The 16,916-nt window shown below is 45.0% G+C and overlaps 1 protein-coding gene across 2 annotated transcripts in view; it reads left to right on the forward strand.

The window, feature by feature from the left end:
• The window catches only part of TANC1 (tetratricopeptide repeat, ankyrin repeat and coiled-coil containing 1), a 135,049-nt gene extending 119,069 nt beyond the window's left edge, over window positions 1-15,980 (forward strand). Inside the window, exons 17-24 of one of the 2 annotated variants that reach the window (XM_023217397.2) lie at window positions 495-628; window positions 2,232-2,355; window positions 3,017-3,192; window positions 7,544-7,676; window positions 8,992-9,083; window positions 11,129-11,275; window positions 12,107-12,207; window positions 12,888-15,980. In XM_023217397.2, the coding sequence (XP_023073165.2) occupies window positions 495-628; window positions 2,232-2,355; window positions 3,017-3,192; window positions 7,544-7,676; window positions 8,992-9,083; window positions 11,129-11,275; window positions 12,107-12,207; window positions 12,888-14,319 (2,339 nt within the window). In that variant the 3' untranslated portion in view covers window positions 14,320-15,980. The remainder of the gene's footprint in view (window positions 1-494; window positions 629-2,231; window positions 2,356-3,016; window positions 3,193-7,543; window positions 7,677-8,991; window positions 9,084-11,128; window positions 11,276-12,106; window positions 12,208-12,887) is intronic. The other variant, XM_023217398.2, reaches the window with a different exon arrangement.
• Window positions 15,981-16,916: the final 936 nt, after the last annotated feature.

Genomic DNA, 16,916 nt, shown 5'->3' on the forward strand with positions numbered 1-16,916 from the left:
CCTCTGAATCTACAGTTTGGGCCGGGCATGGTGGGGATGACTCACTTCTGCTCACATGGCTTTAGCTGGGGCAGCTTGACCCAGGCTGGTGGATCCCCTTCCAGATGGCACATGCATGTGGCTGGCCGGCTGGTGCTGGCTGTCTCCTGGAAGCCCATCTGGAACTGGCAGCCATGCCCAGGCCTCAGTTCTTCTCTCTATGGGTCTCACCACAGGACTGCTTGGGCTTCCTCTCAGCATGGCATCCGGCCTCCAGGAAAGAGTGTTCAAGGATGTACAAGCAGCCCATCTCCTAGGACCTGGGCCTTGACACTCACACAGAATTGGTTCTGCTGTGTTCTGTTGGTCAAAGCTGTCACAGAGCCCCTGCAGGTTCAAAGGGGGAGGACATATAGACCCTACCTCCTAATGGCAGAGAGAACTGTCAAAGAATTTCTGGCCATCTGTGCTCTACCACATGCTAACAGATTCCCCTCTATGTGACTTTCCTTTAGCCCTGACTGCTGCCGCAGGAAGAGGGAAGCTGGAGGTCTGCGAGCTGCTGCTGGGGCGTGGAGCTGCTGTGTCGCAGACAAACAGGAGAGGGGTTCCACCTTTGTTTTGTGCAGCACGCCAGGGGCATTGGCAGGTACTCAGGGGGCCCCTGAATGCTTCGGAAGCAATGAGTGAAGATGGAGTTCACTATTGCCTGGCTCCCCTGAGAACACATGCAGCTCCCCTGAACCTGTCTGTTCCCCATCCTCAGCTTCTGGGCCATCGGGATTACTTGATAGAGCCACACGTTTGACAAGATAACACAGTTGGCCACATAGGCTGGGGAGCAAGGCTGCTCAGGGCCGAGCTATTCAGGTCAGAGACACAGCCACTGCCTTCAGCTGCGGAGGGAGGTGGAGTGGGTGGACTCATCGTGGTAACAAGAGACTTGCTCTAACATACGTGTTGTAGTTTTGGGACGCATTTGTCCAACATACTTGGAAGAAGAGCAGTTCTTTTGTGCTCTTTGGAAAAGAAAATGTTTCCCTCTGGTCCAGCACTGATTCAGGCTGGGTTTTATTTTTTGTTTTTCTGTTTTGTTTTGTTTTTTACTATGAATGATCCATTGTTGTGGTTCATTCAAGGGAGCCAGGGGATCCTTGTTCCTTCATTTCATAAACAGTGACCACATACCTACCCCTCACCTAGCACCAGGTTACACATACACTACAGATACAAAGGATGTTATGACCATTACAAAGAAGAATGCTCTAGACCAAAGTTTTGGTCATGGAATCGCATCTCTGCCGATGCCTGCTGGCTCCTTTGGTAGGAGCTGTGAGTGCTTCCTGGCAGGATTCTTCTCCCCTTTCCATTCCTAAGAGCTTGATTTGTACCATCTGTTCCCTGTCACCCACACTGCTTCACCGTAATCCTCTGGCTAATCCTTTCCTGGCTCTGCTGTGTCCTAAGTCACGGGGAAGTTTGGAAAGCATTTGTTAGTGGATAACAAGCAAGAAGGCAGTGGGAATGCGTCACCTCCTATTGCTGCGGCCATGTAACAGGTGATGTGTTGGGGAAAAACTTGGGCTAAGCTGTGGGTGAAGCAGTTTCTGCTGGGATGGTGGTGGTGGGATAACCCTGTCTGGTTTTATGGGGTTTTTTCCTCCCCAACCTTATGACCATGCCTGGTTGAAAGGCGTATTTCTAGGGCTGAGAATATTCTCAGGGTGCTTTGCTAAAAGTTGCCTTCCCCAAAGGGCATGCCATCCGCCAGTGCTGCATCTTAGGAAAGCCCATGGCTTGGGTGTGTAGTGGGCGAGCTTCTTTCTGCGACCCCCTCCTGCCCTGCACTCAGCTGTAGGTACTTAGTTAGCTTCAGTGCCCGTGGGGGACCCCGTGACTGCTGCTTGCCCCCCTGAGTTGTGCTTCATTTTCCCACGCCCCTGTGGCTGTCTTGTCCTTGTAGATTGTGATTGGCATCCCTCCTCCCCCAGATTACCATTTCTGTCTGGTATGTGTACATTTAGTAGATAATAGCAATGAATTGAGCATGTTGAAAAGAGCATATATTTTGGAAAAGATTCTGTTCAAAGGAATACAGTGGAAAGATTTTCCAGGCCCCGTGGTTCACACAACTTAGGGATTTTTGAAAGAAAGTCATTTGACTACTTTTAAAGGTTGAGAAACCTGTCTGGGTATAGCAGGTGTGGTTGAAAAGGCAGCAGGAGGATGGTAATTTCAAGTGTCTCTTCCAGATTGTTAGACTGCTGTTGGAACGCGGCTGTGATGTGAACCTAAGTGACAAGCAAGGCCGGACGCCCCTCATGGTGGCTGCTTGTGAAGGGCACTTGAGCACCGTGGAATTCCTCCTTTCAAAAGGTAGCAGCATCATGCCCTCAAAGGTTTCTTTTGGACAGACACAGAGAGAGAACTTTAGCAGATGCATTCAGTGCTTTCTGATTCAAATTCTAAGTTTTCTGTTATGGAAATTTTCTTTCTTTCTTTTTTTTTTTTTTTTGTTTTGTTTTGTTTTTGAGACGGAGTTTCATTCTGTTGCCCAGGCTGGAGTACAGTGGCGTGATCTTGGCTCACTGCAAGCTCTGCCTCCCAGGTTCATGCCATTCTCCTGCCTCAGCCTCCCGAGTAGCTGGGACTACAGGTGCACGCCTGGCTAATTTTTTTTGTATTTTTAGTAGAAACGGGGTTTCACCGTGTTAGCCAGGATGGTCTCAATCTCCTGACCTCGTGATCTGCCCGTCTTGGCCTCCCAAAGTGCTGGGATTACAGGCGTGAGCCACCGCGCCTGGCTGTTATGGAAATTTTCTGATACACAGTAGAGAGAATAGGCAACACAGCCACGTGCCTGGTATTCCTCTTCAGCAGCGATGACCATTCTGCCAGCCCATCTGGCCAGTGTTGCCCTTTACAGTGCTTGACTGACACTCGGTTCAGGCCAGGTGTTCTGCAGGTGTGCAATTATTTGCTTTCTGTCTTTGTCATCTCATAAGGTTCATGTTCTGTGAATGGGCTTTCCTTTCAGGTGCAGCCCTTTCTTCTCTAGACAAAGAGGGTCTGTCAGCATTAAGCTGGGCTTGTTTGAAAGGTCACAGGGCAGTGGTCCAGTATCTGGTTGAAGAAGGAGCTGCGATAGACCAGATGGACAAGAATGGCCGCACGCCCTTGGACCTGGCCGCCTTCTATGGTGATGCCGAGACTGTGAGTACCAGCAGGTGTTCCCCACCTCCACCTGCATTGGAAAGAAACCCCAGGAAGTGAACAGCTCACTCCAGGGCCTGCATGAGATTGTGTCTCAGGGTCGTCAGTGTGTGTGTGTGTGTGTGTGTGTGTCTTGTCGGGGATCTTTCATTTTTCTCTAATTCTGTGATATGCAATCTATTCCAGGACTTAGGATTTTAGTCAACTCATAAAAGCTTAAAAATACCTGCTTACAAACAGCACATACAATAGACACATACGTGAATATGCGTATATACGTCCATACGTGATTTTCTCAGTCATCCATATAAATAAAACTTTTGCATAGATCATTTAGAAAGTACTTTTATATATGGTAAGTGACTAATCAAATGACTACCTGGTTGCTTTTTTTAAAAGTTGTTTTGTTTTTAATTTATATTATTATTATTATTATTATTATTATTATTATTATTATTATTATTATTATTTTCTGAGATGGAGTCTTGCTCTGTTGCCCAGGTGGGAATGCAGTGGCACGATCTCAGCTTGCTGCAGCCTCCGCCTTCTGGGTTCAAGCAGTTCTCCTGCCTCAGCCTCCTGAGTAGCTGGGATTACAGGCACGCACCACCATGCCCAGCTAATTTTTGTATTTTTAGGAGAGACAGGGTTTCACCATGTTGGCCAGCTGGTCTTGAACTCCTGACCTCGTGATCCACCTGCCTCGGCCTCCCAAGGTTGCTGGGATTACAGGTGTGAGCCACTGCACCTGGCCTATTACTAATTTTTGAGACAGAGTCTTGCTCTGTTGCCCAGACTGGAGTGCAGTGGTGTGATCACTGCAGCCTTGCTCTCTTGGTCTCAAGAGATCCTCTCACCTCAGCTCCCTGAGTAGCTGGCAATACAGGCATGCACCACCACACCTGGCTAATTTTTAGAGACATGGGTTTACCATGTTACCCAGGCTGGTCTCGAACTCCTGGGCTCAAGTGATCTCCCCACCTTGGCTTCTGAAAATGGTAGGATTACAGGCATGAGCCACCATGCCCAGACAAAGTTTTATTTTTAATTGACAAATGATTGTGTATATTTATGGGGTACAGTGTGATGTTTTGATACATGTATACATTGTGGAATGATCAAATCAGGCTAATTAATGTATCTATCACCCAAATATTATTTCTTTTTGGTAAGAGCATTTAAGATCTCTTTTAGCCGTTTTGAAATAAACAATACAGTATTGACTGGACACAGTGGCTCATGCCTGTAATCCCGGCACTTTTAGAGGCCAAGATGGGTAGATCACTTGAGGTCAGGAGTTCGAGATCAAGCGACCCACCTCTACTAAAATACAAAAATTAGCTGAGTGTGGTGGCGGGCACCTGTAATCCCAGCTACTCGGGAGGGTGAGGCATGAGAATTGCTTGAACCCCGGAGGTGGAGGCTGTAGTGAGCCAAGATCGTATCTCTGCACTCCAGCCTGGGCAACAGAGTGAGACTCAGTCTCCAAAAATAAAATAAAATTAAATAAATACTTTTTTTAAAGTTATTAATTCTAGTTGCAGTGCTATGCAGATCTCCAGACGTTACTCCTCCTGTCTAACTGAATCTTCGTACCCTTCGACCAGTGCCTACCCTTTGCCCAGGTCCCTCTGTCTCCCAGCCTCTGGTAACCACCTTTCTATTCTCTGCTTCTGTTGTGAGTTCAACTTGTTTAGATTCCACATATAAGTGAGATCATGCTCTCTTTATGTGCGTGGCTTATTTCACTTAGCCATAATGTCCTTCAGGTTCATCCATGTTGTGGCAAATGGCAAGATTTCCTTCTTTTAAAGCCTGCATAGTATTTCATCCTGTACATATACTGGTTGTTTTTAAAGTAATATGGCATTGCCTAAAAATAATATGGAAAGCTTTGGACACTATCTTTATCTCTTTGCCAAATGCCCATGTCTAATCAAGGGTTGAAGGAATAAAACCTTGATAAACTGAGAACTCTGAAATGTCTTTCAGGGCAGAAACTGTAATTTTGTCAGGCTCCATGCCCTAGGCACCCAGTAGGTGCCAGAGAAATAGTCAGCTACATGAGAGTTACCAGTTTCCAATAGTTCAATACATCTAATGGAAGGACTAGTTGGAGAGACAGGTGCTTGCAGACCCTGCAGTGGAAGCCATGGCGCTGCACCTCTGAAGGCAGCGCTGTCAGAGTTAAATGGTATCAACTTCCAATACCTTGTAAACTCTACTTCATGTCAGTTTTCAAAAACATACTCAACTAAATCTCACATGTCTACACTTATTTTTCAGCTACCTTTCCACATTCTGTAGTTTATCAAAATTAGAGAAGAGTGAAGGAACTTAGCATTCTAACATCATTTTTTTAATATTGTGGGAAAAACACATAGCATAAAATTTACCCTTAACCATTTCTAAACATATAGAGTTCAGTAGTTTAAGTATATTCACATTGTTGTACAACCAGTATCTAGAACTTTCCGTCTTGCAAAGGTGAAACTGTATTTGTTAAACAACTCTCCACCTCCCCCAGCCCATCACAGCCACCACTCTACTTTGTGTCTCTGTGAGTTTTTTACCTCTTTAGAGATCGCATATAAGTAGAATCATATAGTATTTGTCTTTTTGTGACTGGCCTATTTCACATAGCATAATGTCCTCCAGGTTCGCTCATGTTGTAGCGTGTGTTAGAATAGCATTTCCTTCCTTTTTAAGGATGAATATTGCTCCATTGTACGTATATACCACATCTTGTTTATCCAGTCATCTGTCAGTGCACACTTAGGTTGCTTCTATGTTTTTTGCTATTGTGAATAATGCTGCAATGAATATGGGTGGCCAAGTATTTATTCAAGACCCTGCTTTCAGTTATTTGGGGTATATATCCAGAAGCAGAATTTCTGGCTCATACAGTGATTGTATTTTTAATTTTTTGAGGAACCGCCCTATGTTTTTTCCACAGCTGCTGCACCATTGTACATTCATACCACAGTGCACAAGTTTTCCAGAATTGTTCTACATCATCACCAATACTTGTTTTTTGTTTGTTTTTTGTTTTTTTTTAGATGGAGTCCCACTCTGTCACCCGGGCTGAAGTGCAGTGATGCAATTTCAATTCACTGCAACCTCCGCCGCCTCGGTTCGAGCGATTCTCCTGCCTCAGCCTCCTGAGTAGCTGGGATTACAGGCGTGTGCCACCACACCTCGCTTATTTTTGTATTTTTAGTAGAGATGGGGTTTCACTATGTGGGCCAGGCTGATTTTGAACTCCTGACCTTAGGTGATCCGCCTGCCTCGGCCTCCCAAATTGCTGGGATTACAGGCGTGAGCCATCGTGCCCAGCCAGTACTTGTGGAAGGACTAGCTAGAGAGACAGGTGCTTGCAAACCTGGCAGTGGAAGCCATGGCCCTGCATGTCTGGGTCTTGGTGCTTTTTTTATAGTAGCTTTTTTTTTTTTTCTTAATAGTAGCCATCATAATGGGTATGAGTTGAACATCTTCTCATATGCTCGTTGGCCACTTGTTGATCATTTTTGTAGAAATCTATTCAAGTCCTTTGCCCATTCTAAAGATGAGGTTATTTGGTTTTTGTAGTTGGGTTTAGTTCTTTATATAGATAATCCCTCTACTTAGTGTCATTTTGAATAGTGGGGTGGATGATAGGAAGCATATCTTTTTAGATCCACATGAGAATCTAAAATAACCACAGGCTAAAAAATGGCTATAGGCTAAAATGGCTCCAGTAAATGGAGAAATTTGAGTGACCACAGTGTTTCTTCCTCTTGTTTCCGGTTTAGTTCAAGTGACAGCTGTTTTATCACATCAAATCAGTCTTTGTACTGTGGTATCAAACTTGCCATCTTTACTTTCCCAATTTCCTTCTAATATCTTTGAAATGGATTATACTCGGGTCCATCCAGTCCCAAGCTGCCAATCTTAACAGTCTGCCATGCTCAGGTTGTGTGGGTCTGAGTATTTCTAAAGTCACCACTGCTGTGGCCTGCTCATTTGTTGGAGCTCATTGCAGAAGTCTGCTGCCTACTTCATTGGAGATGCAAAGGTGACTGTGTCCCATCTCTGTGACCTGGGGAGTGGTGTGAGACGACAGATCACGCATGTGTGCACACACCCACCTATGGCAGCGTGTCCCCTGCTTTCTCATCCCTGATAGCAGTGAAGGTTTTAGTTGGGGATTGCAGCTCCTCTTCTCTCTTTTGTGTCCACTTTCTGTTCTAGGATCCTTAATAGGCATAGGCATCTAAAATCAGACTGAAGCTAAAACTGCCCCCCGCCAAATTCATGTGCACCCCTGAACTCCTGCCCCCAGCTGCTGCTCAGGCCTCTGCTGTCCCTGCAGGTGCTGTACCTGGTGGAGAAGGGAGCCGTGATTGAGCATGTGGACCACAGCGGGATGCGGCCCTTGGACAGAGCCATCGGCTGCCGAAACACGTCCGTAGTGGTGGCGCTACTCAGAAAGGGAGCCAAATTAGGTCAGTGAGCACTGCCTCCATTGAGCAGGAGGAGGGGTGAGCTCCCAATTATAGAAGCCTAGAGAGCACAGAGAGTGACCTGCTGCCAGGTTAGGAAGTAAGATGTCAGATGTTTGCAGATCTCTCTGTCTCAGTCTCACTTAATCATCATCATACACAATGTGTAAGTAGCTCACGGTGTTTCTGGCAGAGGGTGTAGAAAGCAGAGACTGGCGTTGAAGGACAGTCTGGAGTGGTATCAGTGGCCAGGAACCATGCCAGAGAGTAGTTGGCCCAGCCTCTTGCTGTGGGGTGGGGCTGGGCGGTGCTGCTGAAAGCTCCTCGGGTGACTCTGAGCAGCAGCGGAGGCTGAGCCACTCTTCTAGAGCAACCAGTCAGCTGTGTGGGGAAGTGGCCACCACAGCAAGTTTCTGTGAAGAAGTAGTAGTATGATTTCATGGAGACAAACTAGGACGATACTTGAGGATCATGGGAGGGAAAGCCCTTTTCACGTGGCTGGCTTTGACACAACACACCATTCCAGATGTGGGGAGGGTCCCTATTTTGGTTCGATGTGTGGGGCCCTTGGTCAAGATTAGCTCTGGGTAGGGCACTGTGAGGAAAATGCTATTCACTAGTACTGTCAAGCAGTGAACAGTGCCAGGAACTATCCAAGCAGTTTCACCCTCTGCCTTAATCCCTACCACAGCCCTGAAAGTCTCAGTGACAATCCCATGATTTTACAGATGAGGAAACCAAGGCACCTAGCAGCTAAATGGCTTCCATTAGGACTGCTGTGTGGTACTCGCCATGGGGACCTGGCAGGCTAGCTCCAGGGCTGTGCTCTTCAGCACTCCTCCCACAGTGTCCCGAGAGTTCAGGCAGGGGTTAGAGAGGTTGTGGCTGAGCTGCAGGGTAGGAGAGAGAAGCCATGACATCTGGGAGTAGAGCGCGGTGACAGGGCACAGGGACTGCATGCTGAGAACACATGCCTGCACAGTGGCTGCTGCAGGAACTGAGGAGGTTGTGCTGAGGCCTCATTTAATCAGTTTCCCCCACATCCCACTCGGAAGGGACGGATGGGTCTTCGCTGCTCGGATGCCTTTGTTTCTCATTACTTTTTTCAGTAAAATAACAAGGACAGATTCGAGTGCCCAGGTCAGTGGAAAGGATTAGCAACTGAGCCTCACTGGCGTCCTGCTCCCTCCCTCGTCGTGTTGTGGTCCTTGCAGCTGGGCTCCTGCTGGTGCTGACCTCCAGCTGTGGGGCCGTGGAGGAATTGGAATCCTTTCCCCGGGGCCTCTGAAGTGCCTCTGAATGCGTGTTTGTTTTGCAGGAAATGCTGCTTGGGCGATGGCCACTTCCAAACCTGATATCTTGATTATACTTTTACAGAAATTAATGGAGGAAGGAAATGTGATGTACAAAGTAAGTGGTGCCGCCCTTTTCTTTGCCATTGAAACTGCCTCGGAGCACGCTCTTAACTGGGTATATAATGGCCATAGCTGTGCTACTGCACAGAATCCATGTAATAGAAGTGCCAAAAGGTGGCTGGGTGTGGTGGCTCACGCCTGTAACCCCAGCACTTTGGGAGGCCGAGGTGGGCGGATCACTTGAGGCCAGGAATTCTAGACCAACCTGGCCAATATGGCAAAACCCCATCTCTACTAAAAATACAAAAATTAGCCAGCTGCCTGTAATCCCAGCTACTTGGGAGGCTGAGGCAGGAGAATTGCTTGAATCCAGGAGACAGAGGTTGCAGTGAGCTGAGATCCTGCCACTGCACTCCAGCCTCAGCAACAGAGTGAGACTCAGTCTCAAAAGAAAAAAAAAAGTGCCAAGAGGTGCTGACCTGGCTTCAGGCCCACATTGTTGGCTTAATATCTTACCGGCAGAATCTTAAAGGTAGAAAGCACCTCTCTTTGTGCCTGAGAGCCATTATTTCTGAGCTAATCCTTGAGGTTGTAGTGATGCTTACTGTCTGAAGCCATGCGTGAAGCCAAGTCACCTCTAGGTCAACTGAACGTCATAGAGGAGGTTCCTCAGCCTTTCATGTTCTGAGTTCAGAACACCATGCTGAGGCACCGTCATGAGATGTGGGAGAGGAACACCCAGCAGATGTTTCTAGAAGAAAAGGGTCATTCTGTCTCCTAAGCCTTTCCTATCTAATTTTTAATATCTATGAATTTCTAGAATTTGAAACTGTTTTTAGAGATATTTTTGCTTAGTATAGTCAAGTAACACCTCAGTTACCCAGGAGACTGAATTAATTTTTTCCATTTTCCCTTGGAAGTGGAAATACGATTTTCAGATCAATAAACTTCACTTTAAATTTTTCCAAATAAGACAACAGTTTAGGTCAGAGGTCAGCAAACTTTTTCTGTAAATGGCCAGACAGTAAATGTTTTAGGCTTTGCAGACTGTGTGGCCTCTGTCACAACTCCCCAGTGCTGCTGTGGGGGCACAAAAGCAGCCACAGATAGCACAGAGTGAATGAGCACAGCTATGTCCCAATAAAACTTTATTTGTAAACACAGGTGGTTGGCCAGACTTGGCCTCCAAGCTATAGTTTGCCAACCCCTGGTTTAGATAGATATGCAGGCCATTTGCATAGGTCACTATTCTTTGAAGCTCTGTGATCAGACAGAATTAAAAGATTATAGGGGAAAAACTAGATTATGACCATGTTAATCCTTTTTACTGTTAGGCAGCTGTACTTGCTATGTTGTAGATTTTTTCCTTCTCATTTTTTTTTAAATAGTAACAAATAAATAGGCAATATAGCATGACCCAGCAGGTTCCTGGCTTGGAATCAGTTTGAAATTGAGTTGAGAGTGTGTATTGTTGTGGCTTTGAAGTGCTTTTAATATGGATTTTGGTAGGCAATTATGTCAGAAATACGAAGCCATTTTCACCAGGCTTCATACCTGCTGTGCAGTGGGACTGACTGAGCAAATGGATTTTTTTAGCTTTGAAAATGATGTGTGGTGCTGTTCTGATTTTTAAATCCCATGGTTTAATTCCTCTTAGAAGAAAAATTATTCTGCAGCAAGCTCTCTAGGTTTATCTACAAGAGGCTACTTGTCCTAGGAATAGGATCAGTTTTTTCATCTGATTTCTGTTATGCTTAGCATCAAAATATCTTTAGATGTGAGATCATTCTTGAAATAATTTTCAAAAATACATACTAGAAGATAATCTGATGCATTAAGTTTGATAGTTATCAATCTAGCAGTTTACAGACTTTCTCACAGTGTAACCACAGGATGTGGGTGCGTATGAGGACAGTGAAACCCACGTGCATCAGCCCAGTTAGTGAACTAGCTCCCACCTTGACACTTATTTGGATGCTTTCAATGTTCTGTCATGGGTTTGCAGCGGGGAGTAAACTCCCCAGGGTGTTCTGGGTGTGGGAGGTTATTCATCTTAGAGCCTCTGAAAAAGGACAAATGTTTGTGATTTTTGAATCCTAGAAAGGAAAAATGAAAGAGGCAGCCCAGAGGTACCAGTATGCCTTAAGGAAGTTTCCTCGAGAAGGATTCGGAGAGGACATGAGACCCTTCAATGAATTAAGAGTTTCCCTCTATCTCAATCTGTCTCGATGCCGAAGAAAAACAAATGTAAGCTGTGCCCCTTTATTCCAACCCAGTCTTCCAGCAACAGAGCCCTTCCCCAGAGGTGAAGGCCCGCCCTTCTCCAGACCAAATCCTGGGCCCTCCTGTCCAATTTGTTTGTACATTTACGTGAACCTGGCATGTGGGAACCAGCTCTTATCCATGACCATCGTTTGGTCACTGCTGCTACGCTCCTCGCATGATGTTGAAGGAATGCACTTGGGTTTCATTTCCTTGGCCTCAGTGATGAGAAGCAAATGCAGATTGCTCCTCTGCAGCTTCCCAACAGTGATGCTGCTGGTACTGCCATCCCCAGATTCAGGAGAGTCCAACCCAAGCCTAGTGTGGTGGGCCTGCCTTCTGTTAGGTTTGCTCAGAGGATCTGCCAGGAACTCATTTGTAACCAGTTGTGCGGAACTCATAGTCAGTTTGTAACTAGTAGATCTGTTTCAGTTGTACTTCCTACCTTTTTTTTTTAACTGCATCCTCCTGCCCCAGTCTGTTGAGCTGCCCGCTTCTGTGCCCCGCTGCCAGAATGGATGCAGCGTCTGCACTCCTCTCTGAGGCTGCCCCTCCACTGGGGTGTGAGGTTCCACCCTCTGGCCTTCTGGGGGCACTGTTCCTACCACTGCTTCCTGTAGTGGATTATTCTCCTAATGATATTAATCAACTGTCATTATCTCCTCACTTCAAAAATGAACAGAAAACAGACCTTTCCCTTCCTCCCTCTCTGGCTGTGCCTTAGGGCGCTTCTACCCTTTCTGACAAAACCAGAAGGGCTTCCCATAGTCTTGTGTCCACAGTGCTTCTGATACCTGTATTTCTTGTTGACACCAGGACTTTGGCATGGCAGAGGAATTTGCTTCCAAGGCTCTCGAAATGAAGCCCAAGTCCTATGAAGCCTTTTATGCCAGAGCAAGAGCGAAGAGAAACAGCAGGTACTGTCCATAGTTATCTTGGTGTGTAGAGAAGACTTTTTTCCTGTGGGATCAAACCTGCCTGTTGAATTTGGGGAGGTTTTGCTGTAGAGAGGCTCAGGTGCCTCTCATCCTTTTAAATACTGAATTAGTATTACTACCTGCTTCCAAGAGGCATGGCAGTGGACATGATCAGTGATGAGTAAACTTCTATTTTCTCCTGACATCTCAGTAATTATTCCTTCCCACCCTTCCCCCCAGGTGAAACTTACTGCAACATGAACTTCCTACCTAGTTTAGTCCGTATTTCAGGGAAACTGCCAACTAGGGGCATTAGGAAATTCAGGGGAGGGGAAGAGTGATATAAGCCTGTTGAATGAGAGGTGGGCACGGTGTTACCACGGGATGGTAACAATATTAAAAGGATTCTGGCGCCACTGACTCATGCTTCCCCTTATTCCTGGCCCAGTGGTCTTTATGGAGAGCAGGGCTGTGGAGTCACACCCATCTAGATTAGAATTTAGCACTGCCACTTAGCTGAGTAACTCTGGGCTGGTTAAATGGGTCCTGGCCACCACTTTAAGTGTTCAAAACTCACTTGCTACCTTCTCTTTCCTTTGAGCACAGTTCTTCTAAGAACAGTTACACTCTGAGCATGTTTGTGTGTAACTTGTAATGTTACCTTACATTTTCCTACGAAGGCAATTCGTGGCAGCTCTCGCTGACCTGCAAGAGGCTGTGAAACTCTGTCCCACCAATCAGGAAATCAAGAGGCTTCTGGCCCGTGTAGAAGAGGAGTGCAAGCAACTCCAGAGGAGTCAACAGCAAAAACAGCAGGGACTGCCACCAGCTCCACCCAATGACTCCGAGAACGAAGAGGACGCCCCAACCCCTGGCTTAAGTGACCACTTTCACCCTGAGGAGACTGAAGAGGAAGAAACTTCTCCCCAGGAAGAATCTGTTTCCCCGACTCCCAGATCCCAGCCATCCTCATCTGTCCCTTCCCCATATATCCGAAACCTTCAAGAGGGGTTACAGTCCAAAGGAAGGCCGGTATCACCACAGAGCAGGGCAGGAATCGGCAAGCCCCTGAGAGAGCCTGTTGCCCAGCCAGGGTTGGTCCTGCAGCCCTCCAAGCAGGCCCAGATCGTGAAAACCAGCCAGCACCTGGGCTCTGGCCAGTCAGCCTTGAGAAATGGCAGCACAAAAGTTCAGATCTCTTCTCAGAACCCTCCTCCGAGTCCCATGCCAGGGAGAATTGCTGCCACACCTGCTGGGAGCAGAACCCAGCATTTAGAGGGAACAGGTACTTTCACTACCGGAGCTGGTTGTGGCCACTTTGGGGATCGGCTGGGCCCCAGCCAGAATGTCCGCCTGCAGCGCGGTGAGAGTGGCTCTGCGCACCCTTTACCAAGTAAGACAAAAACCACAGAGAGGCTTCTGTCTCATTCCTCCATGCCTGTGGACGCAGCCCCTGCAAACCAAGGTGGGCTGGCGACCAGCAGCGACATGAGACACCCAGCTTCCCTCACCAGCTCAGGCTCTTCTGGTTCTCCATCCAGCAGCATAAAGATGTCAAGTTCAACCAGCAGTTTGACTTCGAGCAGCAGTTTTTCAGATGGCTTCAAGGTCCAAGGACCAGATACTCGAATTAAAGACAAGGTTGTAACCCATGTTCAGAGCGGTACAGCGGAGCACAGACCCCGCAACACGCCATTCATGGGCATCATGGATAAGACTGCGAGGTTTCAACAGCAGAGCAATCCTGCAAGCCGCGCCTGGCACTGTCCGGCTCCAGAGCGGCTGCTGACAAACACATCTGCAGCTGGCCTGCAGTCTGCTGCCACTGAGAAGCCCTCCCTCGTGCAAGCGGGAGGATGTAATAACCAAGCCAAAACCTGTTCCGTTTCTACCCTGGGTGCAAGTGTCCACAATGGGGCACAGGTGAAGGAGCTAGAAGAAAACAAGTGCCAAATGCCAGTCCACTGTCAAGAGAACAGGATAACTAAGACTGTTTCTCACCTGTACCAGGAAAGTATCTCCAAACAGCAGCCTCATATCAGTAATGAAGCCCACAGGAGCCACCTCACTGCAGCCAAACCAAAGCGATCATTCATAGAGTCAAATGTGTGAGCCTTAAGAAAGCTCCATTTGTGGAATTGGGAAAAGTGTGTTTAATCCTGGTGGTAAATTAAATAGTTTTTTCATCAGAAAAATTATTTTTTAGCCCTTTTTTTTCCCTTTGGGGTGGATCTGATACCATTGATATATATAAAATGTGGGATAAAACTTCTTTCATAGCTAGAAGTCACCATAAATAAGAATGCTAAACAGAATTGAAAACTATATCAACTTAAAATTTTGAGACAGCCCAGAAGACATTAACTAATGACTTTCACTTACGAAATTGTTTGGCTTTTGTCACTTTCCTCCTTGCCTTTGCTATGCGGTAAAATCATAGTACCTACTTAGAGAATAAATGTGTCTGTTGTTAAAGAGTGACATGTTTAACTCATGCCCAAGTGATGTACATCCGAGGGATGTATTCTGGAAACAATGGAATTTTACAGTTACAGTTCCATTGAGTCAAATCCCATTTAATATATACATAAAAATTAAGTTCTGAGTGATTTCTAGCTAAATATAAGTGTGACTGTAAACGCAGCCAATTTTTTTAAGCAAAATATAAGAACACCTAAGTATTGTTCCCTTCATAGCAATTTCTATAAAGGGATTAAACACTTATTTCTGTGTTATGGTTCTTATTCATATATTTTTATAGCACCTTTTTTTGGAAGCTACATTTGTGCTTGAAGGTGTTTTTGATATTTGGGAACAGTATAAGCCATTTGGAATCATGATTGGTGGTCAAGTGGATTCAAGCTAAATTTTAGCTAAGACCAGCATTTTTAGTGGCGCTTAAAAGTTAGCTCTCACCTGGTTTCCAAACTGCTTTTAACAATGATAGTGCTCTGGAACAATCCTTCCAAGCTCCTCTAAGGACAATATTTAATTTAGATACTAAAGGTAGGACTGGTTGTTGCTTTTGTTTTGTTGTACAATTAGTACTTTATAGTCACATGTTGTATATATTTAAATAGCCCAGTTTTATTCAGACTTGTAAATAGAACTATTTCAATGTAGTTAATCTAAAAACAAAAAAGAAAACCCCAGTCATGATTTGCATGTTCTCTATAAGCTTCATCCATGCTGGTTATTGCACTGAATGATGTATTATTACGGCATGTTAACAGTATACCAGTAACAGCACTTTATCTCATTTATATGAACACCTTTGAGGTGCTACTTAAGTTCAAGCTGATGTATTAATTCATTTGTAAAGATAAGGTACAGGAATGAACCTTGGTTTAAAGGTATTTTTATATGAAAATGGTGTCTTATTGGAAGATGTTAAAATGCTAATTTGAGAGAGGTAGGAGTGTATTTGTTTTATATGTTGGGATGTGAAATTTATTTTCTAAAATTGAGGAGAAGGAAGTTATATATTTGCAGAATGTTTTAAAATGAGTCGTTGTAATGAAGTTCCTGTGAACATCATTATGGTTTTGTACAAATAGGAACCTCTGATGTCATTCTTCAATGGTTGTTCCTGTGTGTACAATTGTACTTCGTATGGACAGCTTTATCATTTTTATAGGCTTTCCATGAGTTTTGCTGTAACTACTATGGCTTATTTATTTTCTTTAATATTTGTGAAAGTCTTACTCTTTTGTTAGTTTTGTTTCTGCACAACTACTGTACTTTTCCATATGGAATAAAGACTATTAATAGAATGTGTTCTGCACTAAATGAGTCAGTGGATAAGAAGAGAACAGCCTGATGACAGCTATCTCTGTTGCTTTTAATCCTTGTTACCCTAGAGGGAATAGTGAAAAGCATATTTTATATTAACACTACAAAATGCATATTTAATTTTGTTTTATAATTTCAGAATAAGGGTGACAGCTGCTAGAAATTCCATAATACTCAAGGGCCAAATTAGTCTTTTTGCCTCAAATAGAAAGCAAGCATGCAGGAAAGCAATATATACTTCCTATGTGTTTCAAGACATCTTGGTGTCTGTTTTTACTGGCAGCAGGACATCTTTACTACTGCAGTTCTCAAACACTTTGGCAATACACTGAACACTGTTATGACAGTTTGTTCTTTAACACATTTGTATTATCTTTCAGTTAAAAGTATGTTTGTCTTTATGCCTACACTTTTCAAAGTAATATGAGAGAGAGAACATTAAACTGTGTTGTATTGTGATAACATTCTTGGAATCTTAAACATCATAATACTTCAGGTTATTATCTAGTCACTGCTATTGCTAGCAAGACTAAGTAGTTTCAGTCCTTTAGAGCTTTATATTTAATGGAAGGTTAAAAACAAAAATGGGATGGGAAGGAAAGTATCGCCTAATACATAATTCTTGTCATTAGATGATTTTTTCCTGTAAAAGAGCTAATAAGAATATTCTCGTAAGTTATCGTACAGTGTGATTTTGATATATAGTTAGTAAAGGTAAGTGAGGTACTTGGCCCAGCCAGGAAGAAGTGACACATCCATAGAAAGCTAATGGTCAGTCCGGACAAAACTGGGTGGTGGGTAGGTATTGCTGCTCCACATTGCCCTGAACTAACAAACAAACAAACAGTGGGGTCTGGAGTGCCCAGCATGGGGGCTGTGTCGTGTTCCCTCTTACTGATGATGGTTTTGGCTTGCTT

The sequence above is a fragment of the Piliocolobus tephrosceles genome, chromosome 11, assembly GCF_002776525.5.
Source record: "Piliocolobus tephrosceles isolate RC106 chromosome 11, ASM277652v3, whole genome shotgun sequence".
In the NCBI taxonomy this organism is placed as follows: Eukaryota; Metazoa; Chordata; class Mammalia; order Primates; family Cercopithecidae; genus Piliocolobus; species Piliocolobus tephrosceles.